We start from the raw sequence: 21,194 nt of genomic DNA, 5'->3' as shown, positions 1-21,194 counted from the left end.
TTTGATCATAGTTTCTCTGTTATTTCTCTACCTGCAACACAGACAGTCATGGGATTCTGGACAAAATCATATCTGACAATGAAAATATTCTCAGATTTGGGTCCAAGAGACAAAATCTCATCAAATGGGGGTCCGTGGCTCTAATGTGGACAAAATTATGGAAATTATGAAAAAAGTGGAGACTCACTGGTGTAGACTGTATTTTTTTTCATCAGTGTCTATGTTAAAGTAGATTTGGAAGCTGATTTGAACTGACATCAGGAAGATATTTAGATCCTGAATTTAGTGGTGTGTCCAGGCCATTGGGGGGGGGGGGGGGGGGGGGGGGCACAGACTCAAGCAAGGGTGGCACTGAGCGCGGCATTTAGGAAGGACGTAGGCAGGTCTCATTGTTGTGCGATATTAAAAAGAAGGAAAAGAAGAAAGAAAGAAAGAAAGAAAGAGAAAATAGTTATATAAAAGATAAAAAATATCCAATAAATAACAATAAAAATAGTAGCTACCTGTTACACCTACAAATAAAAGGAACCGTAATGTTCTGAGCCTACTTTTAAAGAGGTGACAGTGGGAGTCACATCACAGTCACACCTCAGTGCATCTGGAAGTTTATTCCAGTAACTGGGAGTGAAAATCATCTTCACCAGATTTAGTTTTCACCCTGGGAAACAACTAACAGAGCAGTCCCAGGTGACCTGAGGGGTCTGGGTGGCTCGCATTAAACTTAACAGAATCAGAACTGTTTTTGGTGAAAATAATTTCTTTTAATTTTTTTTTACATATTTTTTGTATTTTCCACGGTATCGTATGTTTTATTGCTGCAAATTTTTGGCCAGGTCTCCTTTGGAAAAGAGATTTTGAATCTCAGTGGGACTTCCTGGCAAAATAAAGGCTAAATAACAATAAATATATATCATAAAAGCAGGTCAGAGGTGTATTTTGGAGCTATAGACAAGCAGCAGAATTTTTTTAAATCAGTTCTGTGGCACATTGGAAGCCAATGCAGTGATCTAATGCAGTGTTTCTCAACGTGGGGTCCGGGGACCACCAGGGGTCCTTGAGGGGGTTCCAGGGGGTCCCCAGCAAATTGATGAATTGTTAACTTCACTATTATTTAATTTACAAGTTAACACAGTTAGAGAACGTAGAAGAATGACTGTTCTGATCATAGTTTCTCTGTTATCTCTCTACCTACAGTACAGATAGTTATGGAATTCTGGACAAAATCACATCTAACAATAAAAAATATTCTCAAATTTGGGTCAGAGAGACAAAATCTCATCAAATGGGGGTATGTGGCTCTAATGTGGACTAAATTATGGGTCCTTGATATGAAAACGGTTGAGAATCACTGATCTAATGTAATGTAAAGTGGTGTAATACTACGACTGAGTCAGAGTTTCTCCCATGCTAGTCAGGTTCCTCTCTACTCCATTGCTGATAAGACGACGAACTACTTCGATGTATTCTGCCTAGCAACCTGCCCTGAATTATTTTATTGGATGGAAGGCAGACGGAACAGAACGCAGGCACGAGCAACACAAGCCGACTCTCTCGGGCTGCTGGCGGATAAACTTTTGTGTTTTTAAATCAGAAGCAGCGCGTGTGACACCATGAATCAACTGACAACCTGGTTATTTTTGTTTTTGCCACACCTATGGCTCGGTTTCGACCCGGTGGGAAGCGGTAAGTTGACTGTAGTCGGCCACATTTCTAAAGCGAAAGTAAAAAAAAAAAAAAACGTCTTGGTTGCGCAGCAGTTTATTCGATATACGTTACAGCGGTTATTTGCTTTGTAATATGCCAGTGAAAATGGCGTTTTGGGGTATTAACGGAAAACGTTGACGAGGCTAACGGGCGTATATGGAGGTGTAGAGGATAGAGGACGGTTGTGTACCGAAGCTATCCGCCTCATTTCCCGGTCTCACGGGTTTTGTTTTGGGCCTCTCTGTTTTTTTTTTTTTTTTTTTTTTTTTTGGGGGGGGGGGGGGCGGGCGCTGTCTATAGTTAGCTAGTAACGTTAACTTATAACCGTCGTCAACTTTCAGACTTGACGAGGATACTTTATTTTCTCAGTGTAGGTCTTGGCTTGTAATACAGACATGAGTTCTCCCTTTTTTTTTTTTTTTAGTAGGCATGAATTGCTTTATTGATATGAATTGCTGCTGGTATGACCCTGGTTTCAACATGATACAGACATTGAACTTGGTCATAAAAAAAAATCCCCATCTACAAGGAAGTAGCACTAGTGGTGCGTTCACGTCATCCTTTTCAGTTTGTAAACTTGTGTGTCATGGAAGCCCAGAGATCAAACACTATAACGGCTGATTTTACAATGAGCCCTACTTCAACCACGGATGGACGAACTAATCAGTTTTTTAGCCCCTTGGCTGTTCTCATCTAACAAAATACTACTGGGTGATCTCACTTACTTCACTAGTGCCTCTTTTCTGGGTGAAGGTGTGCTAATTTGTAAGACATAGTACAAAAGAAACACATATAATATGGAATTAAAAATACACAATTACAGCATAACTAATCACACTCACACCCAACACCCACCCATTTTTAACAATTTGCTTTAATAAACACAGTTGGTCATTGTATCCATTTATTGTTTTTTTTTTTGTTTTTTTTTATAAATTTTTATAGTTCCATTAGCTATGTTTTGACCATTTTCTTGGTGGTTAAATTGGTCATAAATGGAATTCCAAGCAGCACCAAAAAGGTCCTAAAAAGTCCGAAATTTGGCTTTTCTGAAACCTATATGTGAGGGGACGCAGCACAAGTCCTCGGTTTTACGAGCAGCACCTGAATGCGCCGTAATTACTTTACTACGGGGCGAAGTCTTCGGTCTCGTCGAGGCAGCGGAGAGAAGCGGAGCGAGACGCCGCCGTCAGCGGGGATTTGGGCTAAAATACCGACTTTCAGAAACGTGAATGTAGTCTGATTTGTGTTCAAAATGTATGTAATCGCATATTTTGTCCTATTTGGGACAATACTGACGGTAAACAGCGGTAAGTTGAGTTTCCTGCCTCCTTATGTAAGCAAGTGTAAAAGTGAAAGTCAAAGTGGGACAGCTGTGACGACTTTGAATGTTGTATTTCGTTTGATTGAGTTTAAATTGTTAAATGGGAAGTTTAAAAATTGTTTTTATCAGTTTAATTTTTTTTTTAGGTATCCCATACTGAAAAAAACAAAAACAAAATGGGAATATTCAAAATAGGAAAAAAAATATATATATATGTAGATGACATAAATTCGAAATGTAAGACATTTTTAGTGGTCAAAGTATATTTTGGATATAGTTCCAGAAATGCAATATCAAGTAGGCTATACAGTATGGTGACAATAGCGCATATGAAGAAAAGTTACCTTAGCGTAAATTTCTCAAAATCTAAGAAAGGCAAAATATATATACGTATATTGCTTTTGTTTTGTTAAGGCAGAAATGTGGATAACAAGAAAGGGAACATGTCAAATACTTTAAAGTATTAAAATGTACTAAAGGAGAAAATTAAGGCAAGGAAACAAAAGGAACAAGCGTCAATACATATACAGTATGTACGCACGCACAAAACAGGTTAGGTGAGGTTAGTATAATTGATACCAGAAGAGACTGTATCAAAATAAGAGGATATTAGGCATGGACATTTACTGATTTATTTATTTATTTCATGTTTTTCATAAATTTTAACTCTTTAAAATACTTAAAGAAATCACATGAAGAGTAAGAAGAGGTATTTCTCATGTCCGAAATAAAATATGTTATTTAAAAATGTCAACCTGTAAAATTGCTCCACTAGCTACTTCCTACCATCCCATGGTGTATTTTGGTGTAATTAGACAGTAGGAATGACAGGTGGACACTTTAAGAAAAGTCAGTATGTTTTGTGTGCCAGTAAGCAAGGAAAGATTATACTGCCAGATTTTATGTGATGATTGGCATGACATTATCTCCTGTACAGAGAGAGGAGGAGAGGTTGGCTCGTGTAATAAAGTGTGAACTAAGGTTGTGGGTGGATTTTGCTCTGAGAGCTTTGGGCAGGGCTGCACCTGTGAGTACAGTACTGTCACTGTGGTGGACAGACAACATTGTTTGGATATTTTTGACATGGAGTGATAAAGGCGGTCGGAACAGATTCACAAACGGCATTGGCTGTTGACTGTAAACTTTAAACTCACACTGAAATGAATAATAATAACAGTAACAATCAGGAAAACAACATTAAATAAGAATGGAATTAAAACAAGAGGCACGCAAATGTAAAAACAAAAGAACATAAAAGCAGTGAATCAGGTATTAGAAGCAAGTCTAAAAAAGTGAGTTTTAAGAAGGGACTTGGAGGAGGCCTCTGAGTTTACCCTCTGTCATAAAATACACCTATCGCCCCCTGCTGTTTGTGTTCAAAACTGGCAATCAAAACAAACTTGGTTTTCAAATTTCACAACATGAGGTGTGTTTACACCTCTTTTTCCTGGTCAACTGGTAGTAAACTATTTGACCGTGTACCTTACCACACAGCTAATTGTCGCATTTAATGGGGACTATTTTCACTTTTTCCATTACTGTGCACTGTTACCTAGTATTTGTGGCAGTGAAGAGGCAAAACAAATTAATGGAGATAGGGAAAAAAATAAAATTACTGTGGTATTATCTTCTAACGTCACAATGAAGCTGCATTTTGATAAACTGCTTCTGTAATGTGATTAATGTAATGTGTATTTACTGTTGAAACAGGATGTTGGGGCGGGACATAACATGGGGATGAGGGATCAATCAAAAATGTAAACCAATGGGTGATCAGTCAGGGAGAGAGAGACAGTTTTATTTGGTGGGACGGGCAGAGGGGCAATGTTTTATTGCTGGAATTTTTATTTACGCCTCTTGGTACAGCATGATGTCATCAATAACGACACTCTGTTTTCCAGGAAGTAAAAGTAATGAGATCTTGATATAAAAATACAAGAAAATAATTTTTTGGTCATCTTCTTGGCATAAATTGTTTAAGGCAAACTGAAAGTGGCAAGAGTCAAAAGTAAAATTATACCAGTTCTAAATAAATGCTTCATTCATTCCCAGTGTTTTTGCGTAGAGATTAATGAATTATCTGTCTGTCTGTCTACCTGTCTCCCTGTCTGTGACTCTCAGAGAAACACTCCCTCACCTACATCTACACGGCCTTCTCCAAGCCCGTCCAGCTCCCCGGCATCCACGAGTTCACGGCCATGGGTCTGCTGGACGACCGGATGATCGACTACTACGACAGCGCGAGCCAGAAGAAGGTTCCCAAACAGCCGTGGATGGAGGAAAAGCTGGGCCCAGAGTACTGGGAGAAAGGCACACGGTCACGCCAGAGCAAGGAGCAGTGGTTTAAAGTGAACATCGACATCCTGATGAAACGCATGAGGCAGAATGACACGGGTAAGATCTGTGAAGTCTGCATGGGCATCGGTCTGTCTGTCTGTCTGTCTGTCTGTCTGTCTGTCTATTAAGGTGCATTCAGTGCATGGTCTAAATTTGAGCTTACAAAGGATATAGCACTTAATGGATACAGAGGATCACGTAAATTACTGTATGCTCTCTAGGATACTGATTGGTAGGGCTGGGCGATAATTCAATATTATCGTTTATCGTCTTTCAGTGGAATCATATCGTGACGATATGAAGATATTTTGATATCGTGACACACATTTCTGCTGTCTAAATTGATGATGACAAGCAAATTTTACTTAAAAACTCATAAAATGAGGTATGGTAGGAATATTATTTGAGAATTTCTGTTTTGTTTGACACCACACCTAACATTACCATTCGGTTCAATGAGATGAACATTCATTTGGTTATTTAACATGATTTTGTATACATGAACCATATTGTGATATATATATTGATATCGAGAAAAATCCTTATGATTATCATGATATTGATTTCAACCATATCGCCCAGCCCTACTGATTGGTTATATTACTGTATGTGCACCGCCAAAACGTCCTAAACATTATTGAAAAGCAAATTTCAGCCATTTAAGTATGGACACACAGACTGATAATGTATAATATATTCTATTTCTTTATTGTTATTTTAATTTAAAAATGGTTAAAAAGGTTGCATAATGTAGCTTCTAGTTGCATAATGTAGCCTCTAGTGGCTGATCTACGCCACAGCTCTTACTCAGCTTGAGTTGTACATAGTTCCACTCTGTTAAAGGGGATTTTTTTCTGCCCCATAGCCCACAATGACTGTGATACACAACGATCATTTGGCCAAGTACTGAGGTTTCTGTTTTTCAAAACTCACTTTCTGACTCCGAGCATCCCAACACATTTCAGCTACGAAGGCTAAAAAGCCGTCCTCAAGCCAAAAGAGCAAATGACTGATATATTACCTCTTCACTTACTTACTCCTCACTATTGGGAAAATGCTAATTTACAGGCCACTGTAAACAAATATTAAAATATTCATGTTTTCTGACCACTCCCACTGTGTATCTATCTATCCATCTGTCCATTCATCCATCCCCTCATTATCTGATTTGATTTTATTTGGATCTCTTTTAGCCCATTGGCTAATCTTCCAAGAGTCCACATTAAAAACATTCAAGCATACAATAATTCATAATAATACAACACATAATTGTTGACACACACATATTATATACATACATGCATACATACACACATATAACCTACATACATCGGCATATATCTTGTATGGACCTACACATATTCATCTACATGTGTTCACATATAATACCAATACTCTACAAACCTAATTATCAACCGTTGATTTGTTTGATTGGTCAGTATTTACCTTTGAAATTGCAAATCTGTCTGGTTTCAGACCCCCATGTTCTTCAGTGGAGGCACGGCTGTGAGGTCGACACCCAGCCTGACGGCTCGACCAAGTTCCGCCGGGGCATGGACATGTACAGTTACGACGGAAATGACTTCCTGTCCTTTGATGATGACAACTCACGCTGGATTGCCCCGGATAACTATGGGAAACAGACCAAGGAGAAGTGGGATGAGGTCCAGGTCCTGAACGACTACACCAAAGGCTACCTGGAGAAAGAGTGTGTCGAGTGGCTGAACAAGTTCCGGCAATATGGCGAGAAGCAGCTCCGAAATGCCTGTATGTATGACATTAATCTGTATTTGTTTAGCTTCTTTAGTTTTAGATTTATTAATAGTATATTTAGTAGTGTAGCCGGTTATTATGCTGGTCTGGAAAGTGTGAAAAATGAATTTGATCATTTCCAGGTCTTAAAATGTTTGGGAAAGTAGGAACGGTTTTGTTGCTCAGACCCCAAACACTTAAGACTAGCCATTTGATGTATTTGTAAAGCTACTGTCATTACTTAATTAAATTATAATATTTGTAGGGGAAGAATAAGTCTGAGCTATTGGCCACATTGTCCAGCCACTATCAGCAAACACCATAATCTTCTAATCCAGTCAAGAAAGTTTGGTAAATTTTGAAATGGAGAACGTGTAGGAACCCTGTAGTGGTTTTTGCTTTCGCTAATGATAGTATCAGTATCATCTAAGGATGGGATGATCTGCTCATCTCAGGGTACGATTCGAAACGTGATTTGCGATTCATGATTCAATATATTCAATACAACCACGATACGATGTGATAAATGAAAGTTCCATGACAACAAAGTCTGACTGTGCAGAATTCTGTTTATTTCTGAGCCACAAATCTTTCCAGCGATGCCATTGGCTGCTAGAATGTAAACAACAATTTAAAAATGTCATTACAAAGTGACAATAATATAATTTGGATGGAGAGCTTGTGAAACTGTGATGGTCAAGTGTCTCATTAGTGATTACTACAGCAGAATAACATGGAGCTGATATCACCATTCATGTTCCTGAACCACCATACTAATATTGTCACATCTTTGTATTGAAATATATTGAATTTTGATATATCGTCCCATCGCTAGTATCATTATTATTTGTTGTTGTAGTAGTTAACATTATTAATATTAGTATTTGTATCATTATTGGCTTTAGGTGTAGTAGCTGTAGTAGTAATAGCAATATTATTGATAAATGATTAGCAATCAGCTTCAACCAATTGTCTTTTTTCAGTTGATGGTGAAAGTATTTTTGGTGTTTATCAAATATCTGAAGACATTGGTACGTTGCATACAGTTACTGCTACCTGCAGCTGCCTGGCCACCAGCTACAGCTACGCTAACTCAGTTGTCCTTGTTCTCTTTGCAGCTCCACCAGAGATGCATGTGTTTGCGAAGCAGGCCAGAACTGAGACCAACATCATTTTGACCTGCATGGCCACAGGTTTCTACCCAAAAGACATCATCATGAACATCAGGAGGGACGGCCGTGTTTTGACGGGGCTGGACGGGTTGCGTTCCACAGGCGTTCGACCAAACGAGGACAACACCCACCAGATCAGGATGAGCGTTGAGATTTTAAAGACTGACCGTGCTAGCTATACCTGCGAAGTGGAACACAGAGCGTCCGGCATGAGACGTCTCAAGGAGTGGGGTAAGAGGCTTTTTTTTTTTTTTTTCCTTCAAATCAAAATAGAATAGTGTTTTTTTGCATGGCCCTTTACCAGCATCGCCCTTCTTCACATTAACACAGTTCCACATATCCACAACTGGGAGCTGCCCAGTACAACCTGATGGAGGTTAAGTACCTTACAGTGTGACGATACTTGTTGGAGTGGAGAGCGTCACTCGTTCGGTTCACCCAGCCCAGATTTTCAGATTGTCAGTTCAGGGATCCAAACTCATAATGTTCTAGTCACAAACCCATTTCTGTAAAGTGTGTCCAGGCCGCGGCCAAAGCCTCGAGGGCCTGGATACCATGATCCCCTCAGGAATAGACCAACACCTTCATGGTCTCTTGTTTTGTTCATTTGTTTCTTGTTTCTTGTGAGATCAGATGTTTTATCTCACCTGCATATATTAGTCATTTGCATCTCATTTTGTTTTTTATTATCGGATTTTAACACTATTTATCACTATTTATCACTTTGCTTCTATGTTTTATGTTTCTATGTTTTAGAAACATTTCTATGTTTTAGGACTAAACAAATATACTAAATTAAAACTAACCTGATCTGTAGGGTACATGAAGTTGCAATTTTGTTGAAAGTGAATTGTTTTACCCCAAAAACTTGTGTTGCTCATAGCACCTGCTGGTAGTGTTGTAGTCGAGACCACCTAAACCGAGACCGAGTCAAGACCAAGACTAGAGCGTATCAAGTCCGAGTCAAGACCAAGACTTTGAGGGGGCGAGACCGAGTCAAGACCAAGACGGAAGGGGGGCGAGACCGAGTCAAGACCGAGACCAGACCAATGCGAGTCCATTTTCAAGACCATGTAATCAGAGTGATGGCTCAACATTTACACCATTTCTCTGCTAAAATTCAAAAAGAAAGAAAGCATTATTTAGGAATTTAAGTAAAATACAAATGGATGTACAGTATGTACTCAGTGACAGAAGGCAATCCTTTGAAACATTGCAATTCGATTTCACTGACCTTTGGAAAGGCTCAAGACAGTGGGCAGAATGAAACAGAAGTGTTAAAACACCCTGAGCAGATAGCTTCACTAAAACATTCAAAATTATTATCAGGTTATAGCTGACCCTTGCTTTTATGTATTTTGACTTTGACCAATGTGCCAACTTGCCCTGCTCTCCCCTACTCAATCTGCCAGAGCCCCGTTGTGCAGACGAAAGTGAAACTTAAAATTCCACAATTTACTCACCTGTGTTAGTAACGGTATAAACAGTAACCTGATAACACGTCTTCTGCTGCACTACAGACTTTAACAGTAACGTTATTACCTTGTGGAATTTAAGCCTAACATTATGTTACATTATTGAAATGTGTCGCAATGCTTTAATGCACCGCATTGAATTGAACGCGCCATTTGCCTGTATGGAATTGGTGCTTGTTCTTAGAACTGTTTTGCAAAACTCTCTGTGATTTCTGTAGGCAAATTGTATTATTCTCATTCTCTCCTCCTCAGCCACACATGGTGCTCTCTCCTACTGTGTCCTGCGTTCTCTTTCTTGGCGCAGCTCACAGGGGGGTGAGTGAGGGTGGCAGCGTTTAATGGTTAATAAACTTTCAAACTTAAAATAAGCAAAGTTATCGGTTGCAATTTGAAGGGGAAAGTTTTATATCCAATCACAGTAAAAAATAAATAAATCAGACAATGCACCGGCAGGTAATGATGTTACTGCACTTGTGGTCTCGACTGGTCTTGAAATAAAATTCTGAGTCCTCTTTGTACGAGACCGAGTCAAGACCGAGTAAAAATGCAGTCGAGTCCGAGACGAGACCGAGACCATCACAATGTGGTCTTAAGACCGGTCTCGAGACCAAGACCGATCTCGAGTACTACAACACTACCTGCTGGTGCCCCCATTTTTTAAGAATAAATGTTATCCCACACTAGGGATGCAGCAATTAATCAATGTCACTAATACACGCGGACTTGAACGCAGGTGCTGTGACTGATGTGACTGTTCCTGTGTTTTAGATCACAGTATCCCTGCCAACCCTGGAATCATCGGAGGTACTGCTGCTGCTGCTATTGTTCTGTTGCTGATAATTCTCTTCGTTGTGGTGCTGATCATGTATCTTAAGAAGAAAGGACCATTTGGTAGGTGCAATATATAACAGTTGTCTTCTTTTAACAATGCATCAATATATTGTTTGACTGTTTAACTATCTTTACATAATTTGAGTGATGGATTATTTCTGATACAGTTCACAAGTTCCCTCTGGATTCTGTTTAATCAAGCATAACACAATATTGAAGTCTGAATTTGCTGTGGTTATGGTGTTAGAGTGAAACCATGTTGATGATAAACAGGGGTACATGTTAAAAAGTGTTTGGATGTTTCATTACCTTATTCCATTACTGTTTGTAATTTTTCAGCGAAAAGCAACAGCTCAGCAAGCACTGGCTCAGGTAAGATTCCTTAAACATAACATTATTACAATATGTTTGATATACAGCTTCCAGTTTAGTTTCAGGGAATAAATAAATATAAAACCAACAAGCAGAAAGATAGATGGAAACCAGGGCTGCACTATATATCGTATTTTATTGTCGTGATGTCAACGTGAGGGGCTGTAATATCAGAATAGGACAAATAAGAGTGTTGGTAAACAAAAGGCTTGCCTATACTTGTGGTATTAGGTGAAACAGCAGGTTAGAAAAATTGTTATTTAAACACTAACCCACTGAAAATAATCTCATTCGATTTCATTTTATACACAGCAGCTATAGGCTGTTCATTTTCAGGGTGTACATTTACAGCAAGTATGATCGAAGGTACAATGGTACACTTAAGTATTTGCTATATTGCAGTTCATATTGCTATCGCAATATCTAACAACTTAATCTCACATTGCGTATTATCTCCATATCGTGTAGCCCTAACGGATACATACATACATACATATGTACATACATACATACATTTTTACATGCTTAAAATACTGTTTCTTTACTCTGTAGGGTCTGTTAGTGGTGACTCTGGTGAGTATTACTATTTAATGATTGAAAGCTGCAGTAGGCAGGTTCGCACTTTGGTGAGAGATAACTGAATTTTTTAAAGTTTGAAGGACTTCATTACCAAGAAATCATATAATGTTATGTCAGTAAACTGGCCACTCCTGACCTAAATTTCTTCTTCTTAGTGTCTGGTGGAGGTGGTGAATAACGTTTCGTATTGAGAACTAGTCCTGAATTAGGTCTCTGTTTCTGATTGATCAGAACTGAATCACAGATAAGTGTCTGGATAAACGGTACTGTGAATGGTTCTTAAAGAAACAGTTGACTCCAAAAAGAAAACTGTCATCATCCACTAACCCCCATGTCAGTTGAAACCTCACTGAAGTTTGTACGGCCGCCAAACACACAGCAAGTGAGCTATCGCAGCGCCATCTCAGCCAAACAATAAACTTTAATCAATTAGTTAAGGGTTAACAGTCATGCGCCCTACTGCTGTTTGCCAGAAGGCTCTGGTGGCCCCGCCCCCAACCTCCACTGTTTGATGATTATAATCTTCAGTTTTGATTTGAATTTCATGTGGAGATTTCCTGCTGATCCATTTCTACATTCTTACCTGGTGCCTATAATTAGCAGTTGTCTGTTTAAATGTTTTAATTATTTTCTTTATCTAATCTTTAATTTGTTGACTTCTTTATTTATGATTCTAATGATTTTGTATGCACTGTCTTTCCAATGAAATTAATTTAAATGCTATATTATTAATAGCATAATAGCAATAATAACACCCATTGTTTTGATCCTCTTCCTTTTTCTTGTGCATTTGTGTGTTTTTAACTTGCTGCTGAATAGTAAATCACTTTGAGCTGCATTCTGTGCATGAAAGGTACTAATATAGCAAACCGTTTTTTGCTGATAGAGTATAACATCTTTTCTCCTCTTTCTCCTATGAAATCTTGGGGTAGGTTATAACTGCCTTTCCATGCATGAAAAATCACCATACTTGGCACATAGCTCCAGTCCCATGCCAAACGACACCCACTAAAGTCTGGGGCATATAGTCCAGATAATAATAATAATAATAATAATAATAATAATAACCTTTATTTGTATAGCACCTTTCATACACACCATGCAGCTCAAAGTGCTTTTCATCGATAAAAGGCAGATAAAAGACAGATAAAAAGATAAAATTCATATAAAAGAACAAGCAAAATGCACTGCATTAAAAGAATCAAATCAAGTAAAATAGAAAGATAAAAGAACACAACAAATACTTCCACTTTTAGATGAACATTATGAATTTTCTTTTCCCCTGTCCTTCCTGATTCTACTCTTAATCTGATATTTACGTCAGATCTCACTGCCAAAGGCAGACGAGAATCACAGATTCTCCTCTTGGTCAAAAACGTCACCATCCACAGATGGATGAGAATCAAACAGGGTAAAGCTCTGTCCCCGCACATATAGTGTTCACTCATGCAAGTAAGCATTACCCGGACAAGACCAATGAAAATTTGTACTTGCCCGTGTCAGCTGTTGGGATCCTGAACAGAAACAGTTAAAATGAAGGCTATTTAAAAGCTAAGCTGGAAAGATATGTTTTTAGCAGTTGTTTGAAAATGCTTACAGAGCCCGCCTCTCTAATATTCTTTGGCAGGGTGCTCCACAGTTTAGGAGCATAGTTAAAAAAGGCTGCATCCCCAATCTTCTTTTGAGTGGGGTTTTGTACTTCTAACACACCAGCAAGACCTGAGGCTCTTGATGGAATGTAGAACAGCAGGGATTCTGTAATGTAGGCCGGTCCTAAGCCATTAAGAGCTTTGTATACAAGTAAAAGAACTTTAAAATCAATTCTAAAGGACACTGGGAGCCAGTGCAATGTAGCTAAAACCGGAGTGATATGCTCTCGCTTCCTTGTTTTTGTTAAAAGTCTAGCTGCAGAGTTTTGGATAATGATGGTGGCGCTAGAGCAACGGTCTAGATTTTAAAACTTTAAAAAAATCATAAAAAATCAAGAATACATGCTACAGCTCTGTAATGTTCTGAGGTTAGAGGCCCAAACAAAAATCTAACTAGTCCCACATACTTTGCACAAATTTCATGAAAATCACTACACAGCATCATAATAAAATCGTTGGGTTTTTCATTTAATCAAAAATTGAGCCCACAGCTCATCAAATTATCTGACTATAAATGGTACTGCACACAGCCACGGTGAATTGCTGCTTAGTCGATGTCCAATCTTCATGTTAAAAATAGAAAATATTTTCATATGTTGGTAGATGAAACTTACAAAATTTCAGACTTGTATCTCAAAAACTGATTTTTTTTTTTTATTATTTGAATTCTGCCCTTATGGAAACCATTGTAGTCAATGGGAAATAGAGCATCTTTAAACTATTATTAGTTTTTCGCTTATGGAGCATTCAATTCTTGCAAAAATAAATTACAGACATCCATGATGTTTAGATACAGTACGCAAATTCACATAATTCTATCTTGAAAACTGAATATTTGACACTAGTTTGAAACCTGCCTTTGTATGGATAGATAGATCTTATCATGCACCCTGCTGGTTGCCTCAGTCATAACGTGACGCCTCCTCCCTTCAAACCACCAACAGATAGCTCAACAAGTTCATGACTTGCCCTTGGTGTCAAAGGTTGTGAGTTTGAGTCCTGGGTGATGCTGAGTAAATGCGCTTTGTTTGCTGTAACTCTTTTTCCTCTTAACGCTACATCCGCCGGCCTCGTCCATGACTGCTTACAGTCCAAGTCTGGTTTTTTTTTTTTTTTACAATAATGAGTTTTTCCTTGGTTTGATCCCCAGGACAAGTCAGCCTTCTGGTGAAGAAACAACCACTAACAGGTAACATAATTTCGCCACCTGCCTATGTACTACCTGCACAAGCATGTGAAGAATTCAAAAATAAGAAATCTGCCATTTGAATAATATGACACCAACTTGCACAAATGAACTGAGCACACAAAATTAAAACAACTGATGGTCATTTTAATGGATAATTAGTAACTCAAGTCCTTGCCTAACAAAATAACACTTTGACAGGCTGTAACCTCTGTATTTTAGCAATACTGGATGATTTCAGACTTCAGATAATGATTTGTTTTCCAAAGTTAGAAAATGGATATGTAGCATTTCCTATGTTCCTATTCATGTTCCTATGGACTGTTGCACTATTTGTCTGCACTTAAGATCCTGTGCTCTTTTGCCCTCGTTCTGTTATCTTAATCCTCTAAGTGTAACAGTGAGCAAATGCATCCAACTGTTAATTAGTGTTTTAACTGTTTGTTCCTTTTCTTCATAGGACAAAAAAAGGCTGCCACTGCTGACTCTTCCAGCACTGATTCTGGTGAGTTCTCTATTTCTCTGGTATGGAATGATTTAAAGTCAGGAAATTAAGCCAGTTATGGCACAAGTCCTACATTTCACAGTAAGTGTGTTTATGTAAATCACCATCCTGTAGCAAACGTTAGCAGGATCCATTTTCTTTGTGATATAGATTGAAGTATTTAGTTGTCAGAATCATCGCAGTGTCTCAGAAAACTGTAACAACACTGTTTTTTTTCTGATAGATTACATTTTTCCTCCTCTTGCCTATGAAGTCCTGGGTTAGGTTATAATAATAAGCCCTGAAGTGCAGTGTAGTGTAGAATGCCTATGTAGACTTATGGCAAACTCCCATTGAATCACATGACGTTACTACTGCCCAGGGATCTGAGGCTGCGATTTGGCTCATGGGGGATTAAAATGTCAGAGGTGTAGCTAGGTGCTAGACCAGCACGAACCTTTACCTAATCAGTAAAATCTTAAAATCAAGTCTAAATTTACTGGAAACCAGTGTAGAGAAGCTAATATGACAATCTCTTAGATGTAGTCAACAGCTTCCTGCTGAACTCTGCACTAACTGCAGACAAGAGAAATTCTGATTGAGACAGGAATACAGAGAATAATCTAAACAAGATGATATAAAAGTGTGACCTTTTTCTCAAATCTTTTTATTGATTTTGCACCAGCGTTGTAGACAACAAACAGTGACATATCCAAGATGTATGAGTGAACTGGTTTCTGATTTGACAGACAAGACATAAGCAATATGCAAGACATATAAACAATAACAAGAACATGAACCAACCCTCAGTTCTATCAACTCCTACCCAACCTTCACATACTCATTAACCCTTCCCACCCAAATTCCCGGCATCTAGTTGCCATCCGGGTGAATGGTAGCCTTGTTCAGATACTCAATAAAGGGCTTCCAGGTCTTGTCAAAGGATCTACTGGAGTCTGTAAGTGAAAATCTAGTCTTTTCAAGTTTGATGTGATTTAGGATCTCCTTGAGCCAACTATTGTGTGAGGGGGGAAGAGCATGCTTCCACTTAAATAAAATGAGGCGCCTAGCTATTAGAGTTGTAAAGGCCAAAACACGGCGCTAAAAGTGTGACCTTTTTGAGGTCAGTAAAAGATTTTTTTTTTTAAAAAGTCTGTATTTTGGAGATGGTTTTCAACTTGAGGAAACAGGATTGTACATCTTTCTTAACTTGATCATCAAAACAGAGGTTTGACTCAGAAATCACTCCCAGGTTTCTAGCAGTAGGCTTAACATCAGCGAAGAGACCTTTAAGATGAAGTACCAGCAAATTACAGAAGTTTGAAGTGCCAAATAAATTTGTTGTCTGTAAGGTGAAGGAATTTTTGGACATCCAACACTTGCTGTCAGTCAGGCAGTCTTGAACTTGACCTAGGTTAGATATATTGTTAGATGGATACATCTATAGACTTTTTTTTTTGTTTGATTTCCAGGGAAATCCAGCCTCGGCGAGGACGAGATGGCACCACTGAAAGGTAACATAATTTCTCTGTATGTACTACCTGCTGTTGTTCATGGCACAAGTCCTACATTTCACAGTGAATGTGTTTATGTAAATCACCGACCTGTAGCAAACTACAGCAGGACCCATGTTCTTTATGATACAGAATAAAGTAATAACTCATGTCTGAATCGTCGCAGTGTCACATGTAACGCTGTTTTTTGCTTTTTTGCTTTTACAATAAAACACCTTCTTTTTCTCCTGAAATCTTATGATGAACTTTCAAGTGCCAAATACATTTTAGGATGTTTGTTTATGTATGCTAATGGCAAAAATCCCATTGGATTACTTAACATTTACAGCTGTTTTTTTCATCCTATCAAACGATAAATCGATAGACTTGTAGACAGATAAATGCATACTGTACGGTAATATTAGGGTTCAACCTATGAAGGTTTTTGAAGGCCAAGACCAACATCAATATGTTTAGAAGTTGCCGATAGGTGATAATTTGTGATGATATTAAGTATCTATATATTTTACCATTTTTATGCTGCAAGAAAAGTATTCAGTGTTTCCCTGTAATTTCATACTCATCACGGTGGAAAAGCCTCTGAAACAGCATGTAGACCATCAGAGGACACTAAAACTCTCCATGGAAACCTAAACTAAGAACTATGAAATTTGTGTATTGTTAGTGCCTCTTAAAGGCAGGGAGACAGGCAGGGTCAGTATCAGTCCAGTTGGTCAAACCCTTGTGAATAATCTAGATATAAAGGAGATCAAACAAAAGAAATATAAATAAGTAATATAAAAAAAGTGCAGCTTAGCAATAAAAAATACATGAAGAAGTAATAGCAGATAGTTCTTTTATCTATCCAATGTGTATGTGGAAAATAATGCCTTTGTCGCCCTGCAGCCGCTGGAACAGCCAGCCCCGAGTCCAGCAGTGAACAGGATCAGGAGCAGAATGGAGCAGCGGAGATGGAGACGGTCTGAACTGTCTCCAAAATAACATCATCGCCATCCGAGTACACCAAGCTCGGCTGTGCAGTCTGAAACCAAGCACTGCTGTTGCTTACCTGTGCCAATATTAGAATTTAGAGCAGTGTCCTGCAGTACAAAGACTTTGGGAGATTGGCCTGTTGGTCGGTGTGATGAGATGAGAAGTGATGAGAACATAGACACCAAAATCATCCAGCTTTATGTAGGAGACTGGTAAAATTTACACAAAATGATACAAAAACACACTGTTTTGAACTAGGGACTACTTTTCCTGTTTCTATAGAAGTGAAGGTGGTGGCTGATGGGAGACTGTGTACAGCTAAAAATCACTGCTCAGTGGATGAATACACGCTCACCTGAAATAGTTCCAAAAATAAACCTGGCTGCAAGAGTTATATTGAGTTGACATTTCATTTTTACAGGCCATGTAATAAAAAACACTATACATTTTGTATTAATAGTTCAGTCTCACTTTGGGTAATGCTAGTAGCATACAATAACTTAATATAGTGTAACCAAAAGAGTTAGCATGGAGCACCAGAGCGAATGATCTACTGGGAACACAAGGATGATTTTGGTGTCCATGTTTTATGTCTATGTTCAACTGAACAGGTAAGTTGACCAACAGGCCAATTTCCCCCAAAACTCACTGTATCCCTTTGTCCCATATGATTCAGTTTTGATGAAAGTTAAATTAGTTAAACTGAATGAATTTGATGACCGAGTCCTCACAATTCTGGACCCTGATTGGCCGACAGCAGCAGCAACCAATCAGGATCAAGTCCAGTTGTGATGCGTTTACTTAGTTAGTCTGAAACTGCCTGTAAAAGGAAGGGTGCATTTTTGAAAATGCAATAACTAAGTTTAACCTCCTGAAACAACATCAATTTTTAACATGTTTGAACATATATGTATATAAATAGAGGAAAATTTGAATTCCTATAATATGGGGCCCTTAAAGGCTGTGCTGCTATTGCACTTAAAAGTTAGAGTTCTAGTACACAACCTTCTTATCATGTGTGTAATCTTAGTGATCGTTGCCTTTTCCATGTGAAAGAGAATATTTGCAGCCTTTAGCTTCTTCCAACAAGTAGCCTAATCGAATAAAACTGTGTAAAGGTAACATTTTTATTGAAAAACAATTTCCATTTTGTAATAATCTACATTTGCCGCTGATTGCATTATTAGGGTTGTCAGATTTAGGTCCTGGTAAGACCGGACATTGTGTGCATGTGCATGTACAGATGTGTGTGTATAGAGCTCAAACCTGGGCAACCTAAATGTGATTCAGTTTTATCAGTATCATCCAATCCAGCGACAACATTGTATTTTCTATGCCTGGCCATTATTACATTCGATATTGAAGTTATTGATAAGCTCTGGAGTCATTGCTTTCCTGTATGTTTCCACTGGAACAGGAGGCCATCCTCATAGTCATGTCAAGTGCTGTCATTGCTGTGCAGCTAAATCAAAGTGAGCACAGTAAGCTCTGTCAGTAAACTAAGACAAAACAAACATTACATACTGTAGCTATCTAAACAGTGTGTGAATAGAAAAACACAAAAAAGAAGAAAAGAAAGTGTAATATTTGAGCAAATATATGATTCTTCTCATGCTGATCTTATTGAGCTGCGAAGCTGAATGCAGAGCGGACGTTTTCCTAAATGACTTGTTGGGTTGTAGAATGGTAAAATAGGTGTAGAGCTGTAGACATGTTTGAAATGTTTGAAATTGTGCGTTAGCGACAAAAGGTATTTTTTGTTAAAGATGGCACATATTATGTTAAAGATTGCACATTATGGCATTTTCCATTACTGTTATGACATCAAATATTAATCTGAGTTCTCACTTATTGGGTTTGACGATCGAATACAATTGAATTGCGTTTACACGATCCACACAATAAAACACCTGCCCACGTGCGGTGATGTGGTCACTTGTGATTGGTGGAAGATTCCTCCTGCTCTAGTCATTAGCCAATCGGTAAACCGGTTTTAACTTGTGAAAGCAACAAATACTCACAGACAATAAGGAAAATATCTTAGTCTCATATCTTGGTCTTTGAATGTGTGTGTATATAAGATTTATGTTCATGCTTTCTGTATTGCTGTTTATTTCTTTTAAAGCCTTCAAAGATATGTGTGCCTTCTGTGATTTTGAGCTTGAACCATACATAACTTAGTCATGTTTTAGATCAGTGGCTCTCAAAGTGGGGTCCAGGGGCCCTTGAAAGGGGTTCCAGGTGGTCCCCAGCAAATGGATGAATTGTTAAACCATTATTTAATTTACAAGAAGTTAACATAATTATAGAATGTAGAAGAATGACTGTTTTGATCGTAGTTTCTCTGTTATCTGTCTACCTACAATACAGTCCTGGGATTCTGGACAAAATCAAATCTAACAATGAAAATATTCTCAGATTTGGGTCAGAGAGACAAAATCTCATCAAATGTTGGTCTGTGGCTCTAATGTGACTAAATTAGGGTCCTTGATATGAAAAACGTTGAGACTCACTGTTTTAGATCACTCAGATTGTAAGGAATTTGATTACATCAAGAATATTATTGTTTACATAAGGAATATTTTATTGTATGCTCATGGGTTTTAATAAATCAAATCATTTGGATCATGTGGCTTGACGTTTGATTTGATAAACAGAACTGAAGAATTTAGTGACAGAATTTGTCTACCCAAATCTTACCATAGAGATAAAACAGTTTAATATCTATGACTACTACTACTATTACTACTACTACTGAATCAGAATCAGAATCAGAATCAGAATCAGAATAACGTTTATTGCCAAGTAAGTTTTCACAGTACAAGGAATTTGCTTTGGCATGGAGGTGCATACAATAAACATAAAAATAATAAAATAAAAATAATAATAATACAATTAAAAATATAATAAAAAATATAATAAGAAATAAGAAATAAAAATATGTACAAATATATATGTGCAATTACTAATAGTAATAATAATAATAATAATAATGAATTTTATTTATATAGAACACTTTAAAATACAACAAAACTTCAAGGTGCTTCACAGAAAGAGTAAAACAATCATAGTACAACGTTAAAACTGGTCAATTTACACAAAAAAAAAACATGCGATTATAGGCATAAACCAAAATAAGGTTTAAAATAAGATGAATAAAATTAGCGACAAATAGAGACCCAAGTTTAAAAGGAAGGCACAGATGAGCCGGGACCCTAGGGGAATGCAGAGAGGAATAGGTGAGTTTTAAGATTTGATTTAAAAACAGCGAGAGAGTCTGAGGCCCTAATCGTTCCTGGGAGCTGATTCCACAAACGTGGCCCCAGAGACAAAAAGGCACGATCTCCCAGGCTTCACAGCTTAGTCCGTGGCACAGCAAGGAGGTTTGAGCTGCCGGACCCGAGTGTCCGGGGTGAGGATTGAGGGGTGAAGAGCTTCTGAAGGTAGGTTGGACCGGTGCAATTTATGGCCTTGAAGACAAGGAGGAGAATCTTGTAGATGATCCGTTGGTTTATTGGGAGCCAGTGAAGGGAGTGGAGGACTGGGGTGATGTGTTGTGATTTCCGTGTTTTGGTGAGAACCCGGGCGGCACTGTTTTGGACATATTGTAACCTCTGGACAGTTTTGGTTGGTAGGTCTGCAAGCAGAGAATTGCAATAGTCGATGCGGGAGCTGATGAAGGCATGGACCAGTTTTTCTGCATCACGTTTGCTCAGGGAGGGTCTTAATCTTGAGATGTTCCTCAGGTGGAAGAATGAGGTTTGACAGACAGATTTAATGTGTGCATCGAAAGACAGTGATGAGTCCAGCTTGACACCCAGATTTGTGACAAGTGAGGAGAGA

General features: G+C 38.2%; 1 protein-coding gene across 2 annotated transcripts; it reads left to right on the top strand.

The window, feature by feature from the left end:
* The first annotated feature begins 1,509 nt into the window (after positions 1–1,509).
* On the top strand, positions 1,510–19,976 carry LOC139653669 (saoe class I histocompatibility antigen, A alpha chain-like). 2 transcript variants are annotated; one of them, XM_071530587.1, is made up of 11 exons: positions 1,510–1,683; positions 5,150–5,422; positions 6,842–7,132; positions 8,236–8,520; positions 10,533–10,655; positions 10,935–10,967; positions 11,520–11,540; positions 14,346–14,384; positions 14,842–14,886; positions 16,338–16,379; positions 17,265–19,976. In XM_071530587.1, the coding sequence occupies exons 1-11, from the start codon at positions 1,611–1,613 to the stop codon at positions 17,342–17,344; spliced, it is 1,305 nt and encodes a 434-aa protein (XP_071386688.1). In that variant the 5' UTR covers positions 1,510–1,610; the 3' UTR covers positions 17,345–19,976. The 2 variants fall into 2 exon arrangements, with proteins under 2 accessions (XP_071386688.1, XP_071386689.1); XM_071530588.1 differs by lacking the exon at positions 1,510–1,683 and adding an exon at positions 2,850–3,014.
* The last annotated feature ends 1,218 nt before the right edge of the window (positions 19,977–21,194 follow it).

Source organism: Centroberyx affinis, unplaced genomic scaffold, assembly GCF_046629955.1.
Source record: "Centroberyx affinis isolate AG114_WGS23_722 - 3 ecotype Tasmania unplaced genomic scaffold, CSIRO-AGI_Caff_v1 ptg001947l_1, whole genome shotgun sequence".
NCBI classification, from domain to species: Eukaryota; Metazoa; Chordata; class Actinopteri; order Beryciformes; family Berycidae; genus Centroberyx; species Centroberyx affinis.
The sequence above is the reverse complement of the archived record's forward strand: the minus strand, read 5'-3'. Positions and strand labels throughout refer to the sequence as shown.

What these genes read in the sequence shown, in the direction of transcription:
- LOC139653669 (XM_071530587.1), top strand. Translation starts at nt 1,611, where the DNA reads ATGAATCAACTGACAACCTGGTTATTTTTGTTTTTGCCACACCTATGG. An exon ending in GTCTGTTAGTGGTGACTCTG is followed by an intron (nt 11,541 to 14,345) that starts GTGAGTATTACT and finishes TTTGATCCCCAG; the next exon opens with GACAAGTCAGCCTTCTGGTG. An exon ending in GAAGAAACAACCACTAACAG is followed by an intron (nt 14,385 to 14,841) that starts GTAACATAATTT and finishes TTTTCTTCATAG; the next exon opens with GACAAAAAAAGGCTGCCACT.